At 38.9% G+C, this 17,048-nt stretch overlaps 1 protein-coding gene across 2 annotated transcripts in view; it reads left to right on the forward strand.

Moving 5' to 3' along the window:
- DLGAP4 (DLG associated protein 4) overlaps positions 1-17,048 on the forward strand; it is a 406,338-nt gene that overhangs the window by 303,193 nt on the left and 86,097 nt on the right. For both annotated transcript variants that reach the window (XM_026697619.2, XM_087929114.1), the window contains exon 4: positions 10,115-10,332. In XM_026697619.2, the coding sequence (XP_026553404.1) occupies positions 10,115-10,332 (218 nt within the window). The remainder of the gene's footprint in view (positions 1-10,114; positions 10,333-17,048) is intronic.

A 17,048-nucleotide genomic window follows, 5' to 3' on the forward strand; every position in this document is an offset into this window, starting at 1 on the left:
CAGCAGAGCTGGGGTTGGTAACCTCTCTTGCCTGACTGATTTCTTGACAACTTGGGAAATGAGTGGGTGCCTCCCCCATGGCTGTTTCTTTCAAGATAATTGAGTTACAAAAGAAGAAAGCAAGAATTTGTTATGTGTAACAGGCAGTAAAGTAAGATCAGGACTGCATGAATCAGGAAGACTTTCCCAGCCTTATTCAAATATGTACAATTCCTATCTAGCATAAAAACTGCTGACAATAGTAGATCTGGAAGGGATCGAGCTGCAGTAGAATCTATCTTTCAACATTAAAATTAGAGTATATTAGTATATCCCCAATTAAATTAAATTGGGCCAAGTATGAAGTAACAAGTCCCTCCCTCCCTATGTGTTATTTGGACTATTTTGGGATACAAACCTGTTAGTCTTCTAAGACTACCAATAGTCAGATTTACCGAGTTTTTCTATCATTTGGATTGAAAGGGGAAACTGACAGAAATAGTCAATTTCACCCTGTTCCCAATGAGTCACCTAAAATGGATACAAAGAGAATGCAAGGGAATAGCCATCTGGAAGTTTTCCATGGAGTAGACAAAATTGCATCACCTCCCTTCCAAAGTAATGAAATAAATAGAAAGCATAACTCTGCACAACCTCTTATCAGCAGAAAAACAGAAAATGTTTAATTCACACATTTGAGGCAGAATCAGCAACATATCTTTTTCTCAGTTTAAATCGTTTTTTTCCTATAGTCCACCATTTTTTTAAAAAAAATGCTAAAGATATGTTTAATACAAGTTCTACAGTCTTCTAGAAATCTTATAGAAAAGTATGTATGAGGAAACCAAATTGTATTTGAATGGCATTTTTGGTCAGGCTGTAATGCAGGCAAATGCCTCTATGAAAACTAGGTGTCTATTTCCTTCTGCAATCCATGCCAAATAGCTACAACCAGGGGTGGGATTCTACCAGTTCACACCTATTCACTAGAACTGGTTGTTAACATTCTAAGTTTGGAGAACTGGTTGTTAGAAGAAATTACTGGCCTAATCCTGTAAGGAAGGCAGGAAGGAAACATTCTGGTATTGCTTGCAGAAACTGCTTCTACATTAACCCTTATTACATTCTTGGCAGGACTAGATTTCCTATCTCAGAAATTTCTCTGGAGTTTTTTTTCCTTCTTTTGCTGGTACTTTGCTTGTGTGGAGTGACCATTCAAAGTTACAAAGGCACTGAAAAAAGTGACTTATGACCATTTTTCACACTTACAACTGTTGCAGCATCCCCACAGTCATGAGAGGCCAGGCGAGGAGATGTGTGCCTCGATGTGAGTGTTATTGAGTTGGCCACGCCCAGCCAATAACATGACCACCAAGCCATGTTCACCCAGTCAATGACCACCAAGCCACACCCACCAACTAAGCCATGCCCACAGAACCAGTTGTTAAAAACTTGAATCTCACGCCTGGCTACAACTGGTAATATTTAGTTCTCTGAGGGGATCCTTGCATAACACAGCATACAGAATATGCTTTAATTTGCACTGTCACATTGATAAAGAAATTACAGGTAACAGACTTTGCTTAAACATTAAAGGCAACAATGATTTCATAATACAACAGAAGCTCTGGAAAGTCAAAAATCTTTTTTTGTGAGTGTATTTTGTTTCTTTCTATATTTTTTAATTTTATTGCACCTTTATCTGCTATTTCTATATTGACTTTTTCTGTTCTCTCACTTGACTATCAGTCTATTAAGTATTTTAAGGGGGGGGGGGGGAAAGGGGGGGGGGGGGGGGGAAAAATGGGGGGGGGGGGGGGGGGGGGGGGGGGGACCGGGGGGGGGGGAGGGAAAAAAGAGGGGGGGGGGGGGGGGGGGGAAGACAAAGGGGGGGGGGGGGAGGGACAATAAGGAAAAAAAAACGGAATAAGGAAGGAGGGGGGTGGGTCCCACCAGAGGACGGGACGAAACAAATAAATAGCTGGCAGTTTAACATCACCTCCTAGAGATAAGCATTCCAGGCTGGGTCTGGCAAGGGAGGAAAAAACAATAAGAGATAAGCCTCCTTTGACCAACATGACAGAAGCAAAAACAACAGAGCTAATTATAATTGGAAGGTGGTTGGGAGGGCCTATCACATGTGCAAGGACTAAATTGATTAATGATATATAAAGGCAGAGATCTCTGTAATGGTAGCTTAATACTCTGACAATATCAGCAGAGGCTGATGAAAGCTTAGTAAGTACAATAAATATATTTTTAAGTTTGGGAGATATTTAATGCTGTATCAAAATCTTCCCTCCAATTTCCCAAAAGTTTATATCTCGATCTTATTCTTGTGATGTTTTAGAATGTGTTGGTTGGTATTTGTGACCTTACTTAAGTTGCAAAGAGATAGAGATTGTTGCTGTTTGTCATCTGTTATATATCTCTCCATCACTTTTCAGCCTCCCTAATGGCTGCTGTTTCCTCATCTAATAAAGCAGTATAGAAGTTCCCTCCAAAAAAATTCCCTTGTAGATAGATTGCCTCAAGGGAAACTAAAGAGACTTCAAGAGATAATCGTACAATTAAAGATAAGACCCTCAAACCTGTCCCTTGATCACTCTGCAAGTAAAGCAAGTGCAAGACAAATCCTACCCATTTCATCAAATTCCCATTTCTTTTCATTAGATTGAATGAGATTACCTTTTTAGAATGTAAAAAAAAAAAAAGCTTCAGGAGTTGGTAAAATGTATTTCAGAATTCTGCAATAATTTGTTACAAGCAGACAGCTGGTCAGGGGCAATGAAATAGAACCTGTGGGAAGAATCTATAGAATCTATAGAATCATATGGCTGGGTTGACATTGCTCTTAGCTACTCAGCCTTCCCTTTAGCGAGAACTGGTTTTCTTTCATCCTGATTCTGAGCCTCTTTTGAAAAATAGTTGCATATTGTGCTCTGACATACCTGAAGATTAGCAATGCTTAAGGAAAAACATCAAAACTAGTGGCTCTTATCCATTTGCATGGTGCCTCCCTAACTATGGCATACATATGCTCTGGCAAGATTTTGTTTTTTTTCTTCTGTGGCCATATGACATTGCTTTTATCTCATTCTCACAAGTAAGACAGTTTTACCTTATCTTTCACTATATCAGGGTTAAAGTAGAATTTCTCTCCTTATGGCAACACTAAGAGCAGCTCAAGGTACATAAAATCTGATAGGTTCTGTCAGCAGTTCCCTTAAGAGGGAATTCAGGTGAAACAGAAGTAGGAGAGCCATCAGCAAGTAGGATAGCACATTTCATGCAAGTATAATTTTCTGAGAACTCAATGGTGTATGAAGACCACTGAAACTCAAGTTTTTTGGAAATGTATGAGTGAAATCCAAGTTATCCAAATTTAGAACCTTTCTTCACTAATAATCATCCTTTGGTTATTATTAAAACTGAAGTTATGTTATGCAATCCAGTCTATTATTTGTATCTACAACTTTATTTTATTCACATTGATATATATTTAAGATTACCTTAAATATATAAATAATATATTATTTTAAGGTAATCTTAAATATATAAGATTATATATTTAAGGTAATCTTAAATATATATAAAAATTACCTTAAAAGCAATGAGGAAAACTACTGAAACTGAGTAGCTTTCATTGCTCAATATAAATAAATACTCTCTAATATTCTTCTAGGAATCCGTCTGTTCTCTCAGAACTATTGATTTTAAAAAGGCCTACAAAGAAAAACACCCATTACATCCATTTAAAATTTGAAGTGTAAACATTAGGCAGATCTGTATGATTACCATTAAAATGTGCTCCTTCTCATGATTGACAAAAAAAATAAAGGACAGTCAATCTGCTTCAACTGATTGCTCCACTTCATAGCACAACTTTACTTTGAGGAAGTTTTTAACCAAAGCTTTGATAGAGCAAAATGGCACTTGGAAGAGCTGCAGGGCATGAGCAAATATCTTGCCTGCATAGAGGCTCCTCATATCTATCTTGGGCTTAAGGCATTAATTCAGGTCTGGTATCCTACAAACATGTTGTACTTCATTATAACTTTATAATGGCAACTAAAATGTAGTTAGTGGCAACTGACAGGAAATGCAATCCAGTGAATACAGATAATACCAGAGTAGGGAACGGTGCTCTAATCATACATTTGCTTGGAATGGTTTGGCAAGGGTACTGTTTGTCTATATGCTTTTGAGAAGTTATTCTCCAAGTATGTGAGTAGAAGTACTTATTGCTTGGGGGGGCGGGGGGGAGAAAGAGAGAGAGAGAGAGAGAGAGCGCTGTCTTTCTTTCTTTCCTTTTCCAGGTCTATAGATGCATAACTGTACATAGATAAATAAGTATTTAAGCCTTTAGAATCAGGGTGGGTTGCATAATGCAGACAGTTGCTTGTCCTTAATCTCCCTCTGTTAATTAAATCTCTCTTGTGTGAGTGCCATTACAATGCAATGGATTTTCTACTCATTTGCCTTTGCCTTTGCCTTTCTTTAGAATATCACATAATGCTTTTGACACATTTGTGGCAGTGGAGGTTCCATCTGTGTAGAAGGCAGACCTCCCTCTGCCCTAAAAACTCTCCTCTCGAACTTCCTTAGGATCCTCAGAAGGAACTAATAGGTAAATAATACAGTAAATGCAAGGGAAGCATAACCTTCAGGTACACCTAATAAAGCTAAATCTTCACAGAGATGATTAGTCAGCTGGGCACATATTAAAAGCAAACAAACAGAGCTGTTAAGACAATAAAGAAAGTACTCCGTTGAAAGTTGCTTGGCTTATGTGGTTCAAAACATCTGTCAGTTGTCTTTCTCACATAACACAGTCACAAAATTAAAGTGGAATGCAGGTGCACATTTTGACACAGATAAAAAAACAAGTGGGTCTTCGATTACACCACCACTTTATTTGGCATACCCTGCAGATGGCATAGGAGGGAACTAGATCTCTGCAAGAAAGTTAGTTCATATAAAACTGAATGGCTTAAATTTAGATAAATGGAAATGGATATTGTTTCTCATAAACTTGAATAACAGTTCTGTGTGCTGCAGAGTGGGGATTTGGAGAGTTGCATTCCAATACATCAGGGTTGGAAAAAGGTCTTTATAAATAATGGTCATTTGTAGAAGGGAAAAATAGGATGATTTTTCCAGAAAACTTAAATTATCGACACTGTTAGAATCCACTCTGGATGAAGGCCAAAATCTACTTGTAAAAAACAAGGAGAGAAGCAACCTTAAATTCTAGAGTGCGACCTGTTTCAACCTTGTTTCGATCTCTGTCCTGGGTGCTGAAAAATGTCCTAACTTCCATGGAATGCATTTTCTTTCTCATCTATGGCAAGCAGATTAGTACTTGAGTACAATATTTTTTGAAGTTGTAGGATGTAGAATGCCTGCAAGCACAAATCGCCTGCAAACCTCTCCCATTACTTCCACCATCCGCCAAGGTTCTTGCCCAATTTCATTTTCAAAGTTTGGTTTATTTTTCCTCTCCCTTTGCCCCCCTCCCTTCTTCATTTTTAAGCAAAGTGGGAAAGTGCCATGGAACCAAACTAAGTACCATCCTACATCACCAAATATATGGGTGCTCAAAGACATTCTTGAAAAATGAAAATTTTTAGAAAGGTGGCCATCTTCCAGAGAATTAAATAAGAAAAAAAAAGGGGGGGGTTTCAAGTGTTAGTCTGAATAGCCAGTTTGTTTGCCCACAAAAGCCCTTCAAATGGTCCACCTTAAAAAGACTGGAACTTCTGCAGTAAGCTATCTATACACATGTATTGTTTAGAAATGCAGAATCTCATTTGGCAGAAATTAATTTCATGGTCAGTGCTCTACAAACTGGGTCCCAAGAAAGGAGATTCATTTCACCATCAGTTTAAAACAAGAATGGTTGCTAAAATAGTACCCTTGGGACATGCTGCTGGCCTCTCTTTGCCACCTACACTGAAGTCTTCAATGAGCTGAATCATTTGCTAACTTACATCTCCATAAAATTGATCTAATTTCCATTAGATATTTTTTTTTATACATCCAAGTTGGTCTCATGCCTTTTTCATCCATGTTGTCCTTTTTTCAAACACATAGAAATATTTTCAAGTTTCCAGTTGATGTCTTTCTCCTAGGAACCATGATCTAGATCCGTGATGGCAAACCTATGGCACACGTGCTGGAAGTGGCACGCAGAGCCACTTCTGCCAGCATGCGAAAGGTTGCCTGGAAGAGTCCCACTGTGCATGCATGTGCGCCCCCTGCCTGACAGCTGATGGTTGGCTATCTGGCATGCATGCACGGGGGGGCAGGGGGCATAGGAGATGCGGTGTATGCACAGAGGTGTGTGGTGGTGGGGATCCGGTGCACATTCGCAGAGATGCATGGCGTTCGGGGGTGTGGGGGCCCCGTGTGTATTGCCTTCTGGGTGTTGGCATGTGAGTGTGCGAGCACACACACAATTTTCGGCATAGGAGCCACCACTGGTCTAGGAAGAACACCAGACCATTACAGTGGGCAAAGTAGAAGAAGAGGTTATATTTGAAAAAGATATTTCTTAATTTTTAGCCATTTTATGCACACCACTCAAGCAGTTTAAAGCTGTGGGGTAGCAAGCATACTAAGTACACTCATGTCACAATGAAAAAACTGGGTTTGTCAGCCTAGGTTTGAGACCCAAGCACCATGTGTCAGAACAAGCTCCTATCCTAGTCCCAGCTCCTGCCACCCTAGCAGCTCAAAAGTATGCAAATGTAAGTAGATAAATAGATACCACTTCAGTGGGAAGGTAACAGCATTCCGTGGCATCATCCTGGCCACATGACATGTCTTTGGACAGCGTTGGCTCAATGGCCTTGAAATGGAGATGAACACTATTGTTGGCAATGACAAGGCAACAGAGAAATCCACAGAGGGACTCTATGTCACAATGCAAACATGTTGCAGAAGGTACAAGGACTAAATTTTTTTGCTAAGTGGCAGTGTTCAATGTTTTATATAGTCTTAAATGAAAGGGGGAAAGTGCTTGGGACTCATGTGTCACAATTGTTGAAATGTTTGCTTGGAAATAGATGAGTGGGGCAAACATTTAGTTAAGAGTTCATAGGATTGCAGCCAGAAGGAATGTTTTCCATTCATATTTATTTTGTTGGTATCTTAATCTAGCCAGAACTACCACATACTCCTTCCTTCAACATTTTTTTTTCCTTTTGTATCAAATTTTAGATATGTTCTTTGGAATAGGGATGTGATTTTCTTGTACTCTATAGTTTGAAAGAGCACACTGCACACTGAGTTGCTATTTTAAGAAATATATACATGTATTTATAGCAGGGAGCTTCTCTCATTCGGTTTGCTCTTTTAAAGAGAAATATCTGAAATCAAAAGTCCACAGCTAAGTAATTACCACATTAGAATTAAATTATCCTAAAAGATTGCCATTTTTCAAATACTTTTTCAGGGTCAATTTAAAAAAAAGTGATGAAGAGGCAGGAAAAATATATATTTAGGCCAGTATTTTCAGCGATGAGTTTTACACTTTAAAATCAGACTAGTTGCATAGTTATGCTCTGAAGATAAAGCTTGATTTGTGTTGGGTTTTCCCTAGTTTTCATGGTTGTTTCCCTTTGCCCCATGTCTGAAAACACAAAAGCCACAAGATTCTGGTGTGTCTCCCACCAGTAGTAACATACTGAGATGCCTTAACCTAACCGAGTGCACAGATAAAGGCCAGGTTTTATTGACTATGAAAGCAATTTTAATTGGTGTGCTAAATATAAAGTTGATTGAGCTGAACTGTGACATATTGACCAATAACTGGAGAGAATTGGCCCCTTACAATGTGCAACCATTGTTCAGATTATATAAAACCTTCTATTCTCCATGGATAGCTAGGTTGCATCTCCATTCATGAACAAAGGAAAGGATTTAACATTTTAAAAAGAAGTAAAAGATTCCCTCAATTTATTTATTTATTTGAAACATTGGGTCAATGTTTGGAAGCAGAAACTTACCAACATGATTAGAAATACAAAATGGATTTGATGTGATTGTTTTAAAAATGACTCCCCAAAAGACCCTCCAATTTAGAAAGAAATGCAGATATGCATTCTACATTGTTCCCTGACTCTTGTTCTTCCCACAAACATTAATTGCAGGCAGTAGCCCATGAAATCTCATAGCTCCAGAATGAGCTTGCTGTCAGGATCCACAGATCTGGGCTACTTGCTAGGACAGGATGATTGAATTGCTGAGAGATTCCAACCTTCCTCAAGCTTGAAGTGCAGCTGCCTATGGCACTCAGAGGAAGCAATCAACTAGCTACCACCAAGTTCCCTTGCAATTGTTTTTCTGGTATACACCACCTGCAATGCATGCTACTGTGGGGGTGGGAGGGACCCACTAGGCAGTTTTCTGCAAGTATTATAGAAACAACTAGTTGGGATTAAAACTCATACACTTTTATAAACATTAATACTTTGTGAAGACTTTGCAATACTTTGTGGAAGTATTAACAACATGCAGTAAATATGTGATGTTGAATTTTGATAGCTAATGGAGATAATATGAGCTATGATGGTGCAGTGGTTAAACTGCAAGCTACTTCTGCTGACTGCCAGCTGCCAGCAATTTGGCAGTTCAAATCTCACCAGGCTCAAGGTTGACTCAGCCTTCCATCCTTCCCAGGTGGATAAAATGAGGACTCAAATTGTTGAGGGCAAGATGCAAACCGTAAAACTGTAAACCGCTTAGAGATGGGTGTAAAGCACTGTAATGTGGTATATAAGTCTAAGTGCTCTTGCTAGTGCTAATAGTTATTTTAAGTTTGGGAACACCAAGACTTTATTACATTGTGGAAGTTTTAGAAACTTCAGAAGAATGGAATCTTTTTTAAAAAACTGCCTCCTAAATATATTAGCTCTTACTGTTCTCTCATAATCACCTTTAGTCTGGTCAACAGGTAGTTCCATTAATATGCTAAGCAAGGGTGGCATGGTATATCTGTTAACTCAAAAAAGGAAAAGAAAACCAATCTCTTTAACTATATACTTGGTGATATGGTTATACCATTGCCTCAGTAGCCAAATCATTTATTATGGTATAAATATATTAAATATTCTACCCTTGATGTTTAGCACTTATAATGGTAGAGCCAGGTAACTTTGTAGGCTAAGACAGTTTTGAAGAAGGTTCATTAGTTGGCTTCTTTTTCTCCTAAGAACCAAGAGGAACAAGTTGGGACGAATTAAATTTACTTACATATATAACATCCTCTCTCCGTCTCATCCACTCCCCATAAACATATACATGAAGAGTAACAGCAGCTTTTCCTTTCAAATTAAAAAAGAAAAACAAGTCTTCAACTTTTGAAGATGCAATACCTTGAGAGGAAGGAAAGAGGACTTTCTTAGAGCCTTGTAATGTCATATCAGAAGTCCATCTGCCAGATTTGATCTGTGAGCCACGGCCTCAGATGATTTTTTAATCACTGCTCTGAAAATAACATTTATTCATAGCCTGTAAGTCTTTAGCTGAATACTACGGAATTTAAGAAAAAGATGTTTCAGGCATGCATAGTTTAACAGTGTCTGTAAATTGCTTGCTATACATGAAATTGTCTGTTCCTGTATGATTTTATTTCATCAGGAACTCATTACTTCTGGTGAGGCTGAATTAATGAATTGCTAGCCTGCTATTTTGTAGTTCTTCTTATCTTTAGATGATGAGAAGGTGGAGGAGGATTTTCTGCCTCTCACCTCTATCTCACCTTGCTGCCATAAGGCAGTCAATGCATAATGAAAATAAAACACAAAGATGAAAAGTATCATGAAAGCCACTAAAACCACTAGACACTCTAGCACAAGCTGACATACTCTGACTAAAGTGGAAGGTCTTCACCCCTTGCTAAAAGGCAGCTGGAGGCAAGTAAATCTACCTTCTGAGAAAATTATTTCTCTAGCTTCAGAGGAATATAAAAAAGCGGCCCTCTTCTGTACATCCAACAAATGGCCTTTGAAAAATGAAAGCATCTTTCAGAGGGCCTCTCCCCATACATTAGCAATCTAGCTGTTATAGTTCCTGTCCCGTTTATTTGCTTTGTGGATGATTACCATATTCTGTTTTTTGTTCTTTGCAGGTGCCTCAGGGAGACTGGAATAATATGCTGACGAGGGACAAAGACAATGAAATTCCATGCCGGCGCATGAGAAGCGGGAGTTATATCAAAGCCATGGGTGATGATGACAGTGAGGACTCAGAAACCAGCCCCAAGCCATCTCCTAAAACTGCAGCACGGAGGCAAAGTTACCTCAAGGCCACTCAACAGTCACTGGGTGAACAGAGCACCACTCAAAGGTACATCCTTCTAACTTCAGAAGTTCCTGTTTCAGTAGCACAACATCTTTGGATGTGGTGACTATGGCTCAAGTGAATTTCAGAAGGGAGGAAATATGCCTAATTTCACGTAGAAAGAGTGGGTCTAGACAGGGGTGGGATGCTACCGGGATCCAAATTGAGGTACAGGTAGCCCTCTACAACAACTGAGTCCAAAATTTATGTTGCTAAGTGGTCTTACTCATTTGTTAAATGAGTTTTACAACCTTTCTTGCCACCATTGTTAAGTGAATCATTGCAGTTGTTAAATTAGCCATATGGCTGCTAGCTGAATCTGGCTTCCCCATTGACTTTGCTTGTCAGAAGGTCGCAAAAGATAATCGCATGAACCCAGAACACTGCAACTATCATAAATATGAACCACTTGTCAAGTGCCTGGATTTTGATCATATGGCCATTGGGATGCTGCAATGGTCATTAAGTGTGAAAAAAAGGTCAGAAGTCACTTTTTTTCAGCCATTGTAACTTTAAACGGTCACTAAACAAACTGTTGTTAAGTTAAGGACTATCTCTATTCCTGCTCAACAGATGTCTGACAACCACTAGAATGCTTCCAATTGAAGGAGCCTGCCATCTCTCTCGGCCTAATTGATTCCATGTCAAACTGTAGCAACTTTAGGAAGTTTTACATAAGGGAAGCAAAACTTGGTGAATGATAGAAAAAAGTGGGAGACCTCTGCGAGTTACTTCTGACACAGAAGAAAAGAATCGGCATGTTTAGATATCCTGACCTCTGGAAAGAATGGCTATTATTTTCTGGAGTGGGGGGGGGCAACCTGCACTCCCTGTTTTGTTGCCCACCAAACTTTTAGGAGCCTAGCACACATTTCCTTGCCATTCAACTGATCAGGCTATAATTGTTTACAGAAAGAGATAGTTGATTTTTCACAGCTTAAGCTCCATCCCTCCAAATTACTCAAGTGTCCTGCTTTATCAGTGCAAATGGGGTGATATTCAGGGTATATAGTAATGGCAGGAGGGACACATATCCTTTCTTATAGGTAGACATTTGCAAGCTTGAGTTAAACTCAAACTGATGAAAAATTAGAATGCGAGAAAGGCCTTTATTCAGAATTTTGATGAAGTTACAAAGAGGAACACCAGTCAAAACTGGTAAAAATGAATTGTGAAACCACCAACAGAAAGGAGCAGATGATCACTCCATGAACAATATTTACTGTATGAAGGGAACTGGACTTGGCCTCTTTATGGCTGTCATTTCCCAATATGGCTGATCATCCAGATTTATTTATCTATTCATTTGTTTGTTAGATTCATTTGTTTGTCAGAAATGGTGTAGGGTCTCCCACTTGGGCGAGAGGTTGGACTAGATGACCTATAAGGTCCCTTCCAATTCTGATTATTTGTTATCTGTTATCTAGATTTGAAGACTGCCTATAACTCCCAAAGGATTCTCAGTGGCTTACAATACATGGGGGAGGAGGGGATCAAACAAACATATGCATCCAGAAAAGTAAGACAGTCGAATATTCCAATCAACAAAAAATATTTTTAACAGCTTCCTGAGCAACTGTAGAGTCAAAATCATTTGAATTTCTGGTGGATGTTGTTGCAGAAGGCAGGTGCCACAAGAGAGAAGGACATTCTAATTCCGGATGCATGGCATTGCTTGAATGAAGGGATCTACAGCATATACAGTACATTCAGTTTAATCTCTCTAGGTGGGCATAAACAATCAGAAACAGACAGACCTACCACATGTAAGATTTTATAGGTAATAATGAATTGCATACAGAAGCCAACGGCAGCTCAGGAAGCAGGGATGGTCATAATTTACTGTATATGTTTACATGTATGCACATACATAGGTATATAAAACGGAGATGAAGTTAAGGAGTGAGGCAATATTTTTATCCCAATTTTCCCAGCACACGATACATATAATGGTTGAAAAAGTATTCAAAGTTGAGGTATAACCACAGAATAATGATTTAGAAATAAGAAAGTAAAAATCCTATACCTAGCTTCCATCTTTGATCATTGTTCTGCTTTTGTACTCTGTGGGGGGAAAGGATTTTGTTTCAAAACACAGCTTGTATAAATCAAATACAATCGACTGGGCTCTAGGAGAGTTGTTGATGGCTGCAGTGCATAGTCAATAAAGTAACTCACCTGTCTTGATTGTTGCAGAAAAAAATGAAGTAATGTACTACATAATTTAGTGCCATCTACCGGCCATGCAGGGGAAACATTTGGTTCAGTTTTTAAACTGAACACTTCAAAGGGCGTCTTAAAAAGCTGTGATTGAGGGATTTGATTCAAGGCCAATTCAATAACATCACCAAACTGAGTTTCTGAAAGTCAGATTGATTATCAAATCGATGTGACAATTCATAAAAATCAAATTATCATTCAGAGCCATACATACACAGTGGCAGAGCCATGTTATGACCTCACGCTCTACTATATGTATGGAGTTTCATCTTTAATAGGCAATCTTTGCAAGCACATATACTTAAGAGCACCAGCTCATAAAAAATAGCAGATAATTCCTCACACATGTATTTTGCTACTGAAGAGCCAGACACCAATTTTAGACTCCTATACAACACAATAAACAATGCAGGTTTTTTTTCACCTGAATATGGAACTTCTCAGGGGGAATTACTTTTGAATAAACCTGATTCAGATCCCATTGACTTAGCTTACAGTAATAAATGTTTAGAAAGCCAGTTTGGTGTAGTGGTTAAGAATCAGGCTAGAAAGCAGGAATCCTTAAGTTCTGGTCTTAGCATCAGGATTCAAGCAGTTACTCCAATTAAATCATGAGCCTCAAGCCACACTCCCAAAACTAAAAAGGATTTATTAGAAGTTAACATTCCGGCATTAGCCTGGGCGTAGCCAATTCTGAGATAGGTAATTTACTGTCACCCTTGATCCTGCTTCTTCCACCCCACCCCTCTGGGTGTATCATCCAATGAAACACATCCATAGCCAAGAGTCATCAACCATGCTCTCCAATTTGATTTTTGTGCAGCAGAAACTTCAGTCATCTAATCAGTCTCTGAAGAAAATATGAATGGAATGTACTTTTGATTCCACACTGCTGCCTGCTCTTTGAAACTCCCCCCCTTCTTTCTGTTGACAACTATAAAACATGTATACAAAATGTTTTATGAGTTGACATTTGGCTCCCCTCACTTGAAGGTGACCTGTACAACACACAAAAAAACAAATTGATTGCAGATATGGAAGCTTATGCTCACAAACCCTCCCCCCCCAGGCTTGGTTGGATTTTCTGCATGGAACCTTGCTACAAGGCGATCAGCTTGGACATTCCTACTCTTTACCCATGATGCCTCTTTACCTCATTATGCCACTTGATTGGAGTTGTCTCCTGTGCCACCTCGAATCGAGGATTCACTACACCTCATAATGTGTTTGACCTCCTATGACCACAGGATCTAGGGGCTCATGAGGTAGGGGCCTCAGGGTTGATCCAACCATAGGTTTTAATAGGCTACTATGGAATACCGGGTGTATTTTCCCTAATAATCAGGGCAACTTCAATTGCACCGTGACTGGGTTGATGATCTTTACTATGGGGAATGGTCCCATGAACTTTGGCCCCAATTTCTTGCTAAGGAGTCTTAACCTCAGATATTTGGTGGAGAGATAGACCTTCTCCCCCAACTGGAATGGTCATTGCAGGGCTCGGTGTTTGTCTGCCTGTCTCTTATAGGTCTGTGCCACTTTTGCCAGTGCTTTTTGGACATTCTCCCAATGCTCAGGCATTGGGACAAAGTCTATGCCACTCACTACCTTGAAGGGGTTAGTCCCATGCTACTGTGAACAGCATTATTGTACACGACCTTCATGAAAGGCAGGAGGTTTGCCCAAGTGGACTGCTGATAATTCATGTAGCACTTCAGATACTGCTCTACCATGGCCTTCAATCTTTCCATAGCCAACTCTGAGATATGTAATTCACTGTCACCCTTGATCCTGCTTTCCCCAGCCCCACCCCTCTGGGTGTATCATCCAACGAAACATGTCCATAGCCAAGAGTCATCAATCATGCTCTCCAATTTGATTTTTGCACGGTAGAAGCTTCAGTCATCTAATCAGTCTCTGAAGAAAATATTAATACTTTCAATTCTACACTGCTGCCTGTTCTTTGAAACTCCCCACCACCACCAACTTCTTTCTGTTGACAACTATAAAACATGTATACAAAATGTTTTATGAGTTGACACCTACCTTAAGTACAAAGCTAGCTAGCTGGATGATCTGGGGCCAGTCACTTTGAGGAAGTGCCTAGAAAAAAGGCAATGGCAAGCTACTTGTGAAAAACTTTGCCAAGGAAACTGCAGTGAGTTTTCAGGTAGTCTGCAAGAACCAAACAAAAATGAATAGAAGGGGGAGAAAGTATGTTTCAAATAATTACAGCTTTTAAGCATAATTATTAGATGTTTATAAAACAGATTTAACCCATAAAGCCTTAGTGGTTATGAGCCACGGTGGCACAGTTGTTAAAGTGCAGTACTGCAGGCTACTTCTGCTGCCTGCAATTTGGCAGTTCATATCTCAGCAGGCTCAAGGTTGACTCAGCCTTCCATCCTTGAGGTGGGTAAAATGAGAACCCAGATTGTTGGGGGCAATATGTTGACTCTGTAAAAACTGCTTAGAGAGGGCTGTAAAGCATTGTAAAGCAGTATATAAGTCTAAGTGCTAACTGTTATTGCTAGTTGCATTTACAAAACATGCTAAGCAAGTTTTTGCTCAGTGTCTTAATTTGATTTATAAACCCACTCTCATGGTTAGCTTATGGTTGAAAGGTTTTTATGTACCCAGAAAATTTTACAGATCATAACAGGTAGGAGCTGCTAGCCAACCTCGAAGGTTTTGAAAAAAAGTTAAACAGGTACTGATTAGTACTTGAACTTAGTCAGAAAACCCTTCTGAACTTTGCTTAGACCATAAATTGACATATATGTGTCAATTTTCATGACCAGGGTCAATCAAGTAATGATAACTTTTGGGCTGAATGGCTGTGTTCTAGTTTACTACTTTGGCATACTACAAAGCAGTTCACTCTGATTCTAAAGATACTAGCCATATCTGTAAGCAAATCATCAAGATATAAAAAAGAACTGGACTGCAGTCATTCAAATATTCATCACTGTCAAACTATGAATTTGATAGTAATGCAAGTGGGTAATGCAAAGCATTTTTGGAGGAGAAAACAATATGGTAGGTCCATAATATCATCAAGAACAGTGCTTGATGCAAATTTCAAGTGAAGGATATTGTTTGAACATAAGCCCTAAAGAAGCAAGTGTCACTTATGACTTAATGCATTATGACTTAATTTTAAAATTATCCTTTGCCCTTTCTGCTTGCTTTTGAGAATCCCAAGCTCTGCATATCATAAACTATACTCAGTCATTTTTTTTATCTGAGTAGCTCACTGGATGATTTGAAATAGATCAAAATATTTCTTCTCACTTCTAATTGTTTTATAATATGTGAATATCCTAGACCTATTATTCTCTTGTTCTCGGTTCCAACAAGAGCATAATAGGTATACAGGCAGGCAGGCAGGCAGGCAGCAGGTAGACTTGTCTGATTTTGTATCTAAGAGAATATCCAACCTCTTTTAGATAGATATGCTCAAATATATTTAAAAAAAAAACACATTCTGTACAACCTCTCCCAGATATGTATGCTCAAGTATAACAAAAGCAGTAACTAAAAACTTTAAAATCTCAGTGGTTATTTTAATTAAAAATCACACATAACTTAGGAAAATGTTTCATATGAGTGGCAGTTTCTAGAACCTAAATCCAGTTATTAATCACGCACTGACTAGCTATACTCCGGGCTTCCTGTTTCTCATTGTCATTCATAATCACCACAACCAGGAAAAAATGCAGAGGTTCCGGATTGTAACTATACAGTAGTTACCTATATATGGATAATAACCTCCAGCTGCCTAACTTATTTTTCCTTGGAAAACGGGGGAAAGCAGTGCCTGGGATTAATCAAACAATGGTAGCTACACTACAATGGAGAAAATGAATTGATTATATCATCTTTACATAAATTAAAATATTGCCTATTATGCAGGAGCCCTAAAGGAGATTCAATTTTAGATGTTGAATCTAGAACTTTCTTCATACAAACCATGAGGGCCATTTCCAAAATGCTTTTTTTTTTTTGGCAGTTCAGGAAGATTGGTTTTAAACAGAGTTTGCTGGAGTCTTGGAAACATACTTATCCAAATGTGTTTGAGGAAGCAAATGCTCCCTTGCAGTTTTATTCTCAAGTTGTTCAGAAATGTGCAGCCTATATGTAGAACATGACTGCCACTCAGTGGCCACTGGATGCTTTGTTCTGGCTTAGTTGGTTCCGGGGGTAAGTTTTCTGCCATAAAAAGGGTCCAAAACTAAGCTTGAGATCAACACAACTTTGTATATAACTTGCATATTGTTTAAATACTTGAAATATGCTTTTTGAAAGATAGCTGAGTTTCCGTTCATACTTCGATGAGAAAATGTTTATACTTGTATGGAAAGAAATGAATTTCTCCCATTGATAATAGAAGTAAGGAGGAGCAGGAGAAAGAAATTACCACACTCATGAGAGAAGCACATTGGTTGCATCTTATTCAAGAACTTTCCAAACCTGGTGCTATGGGCAATGGTCTCTGACAA

This window comes from Pseudonaja textilis, chromosome 3 (genome assembly GCF_049901715.1).
Source record: "Pseudonaja textilis isolate UNSWEBS1 chromosome 3, rPseTex1.2, whole genome shotgun sequence".
NCBI classification, from domain to species: Eukaryota; Metazoa; Chordata; class Lepidosauria; order Squamata; family Elapidae; genus Pseudonaja; species Pseudonaja textilis.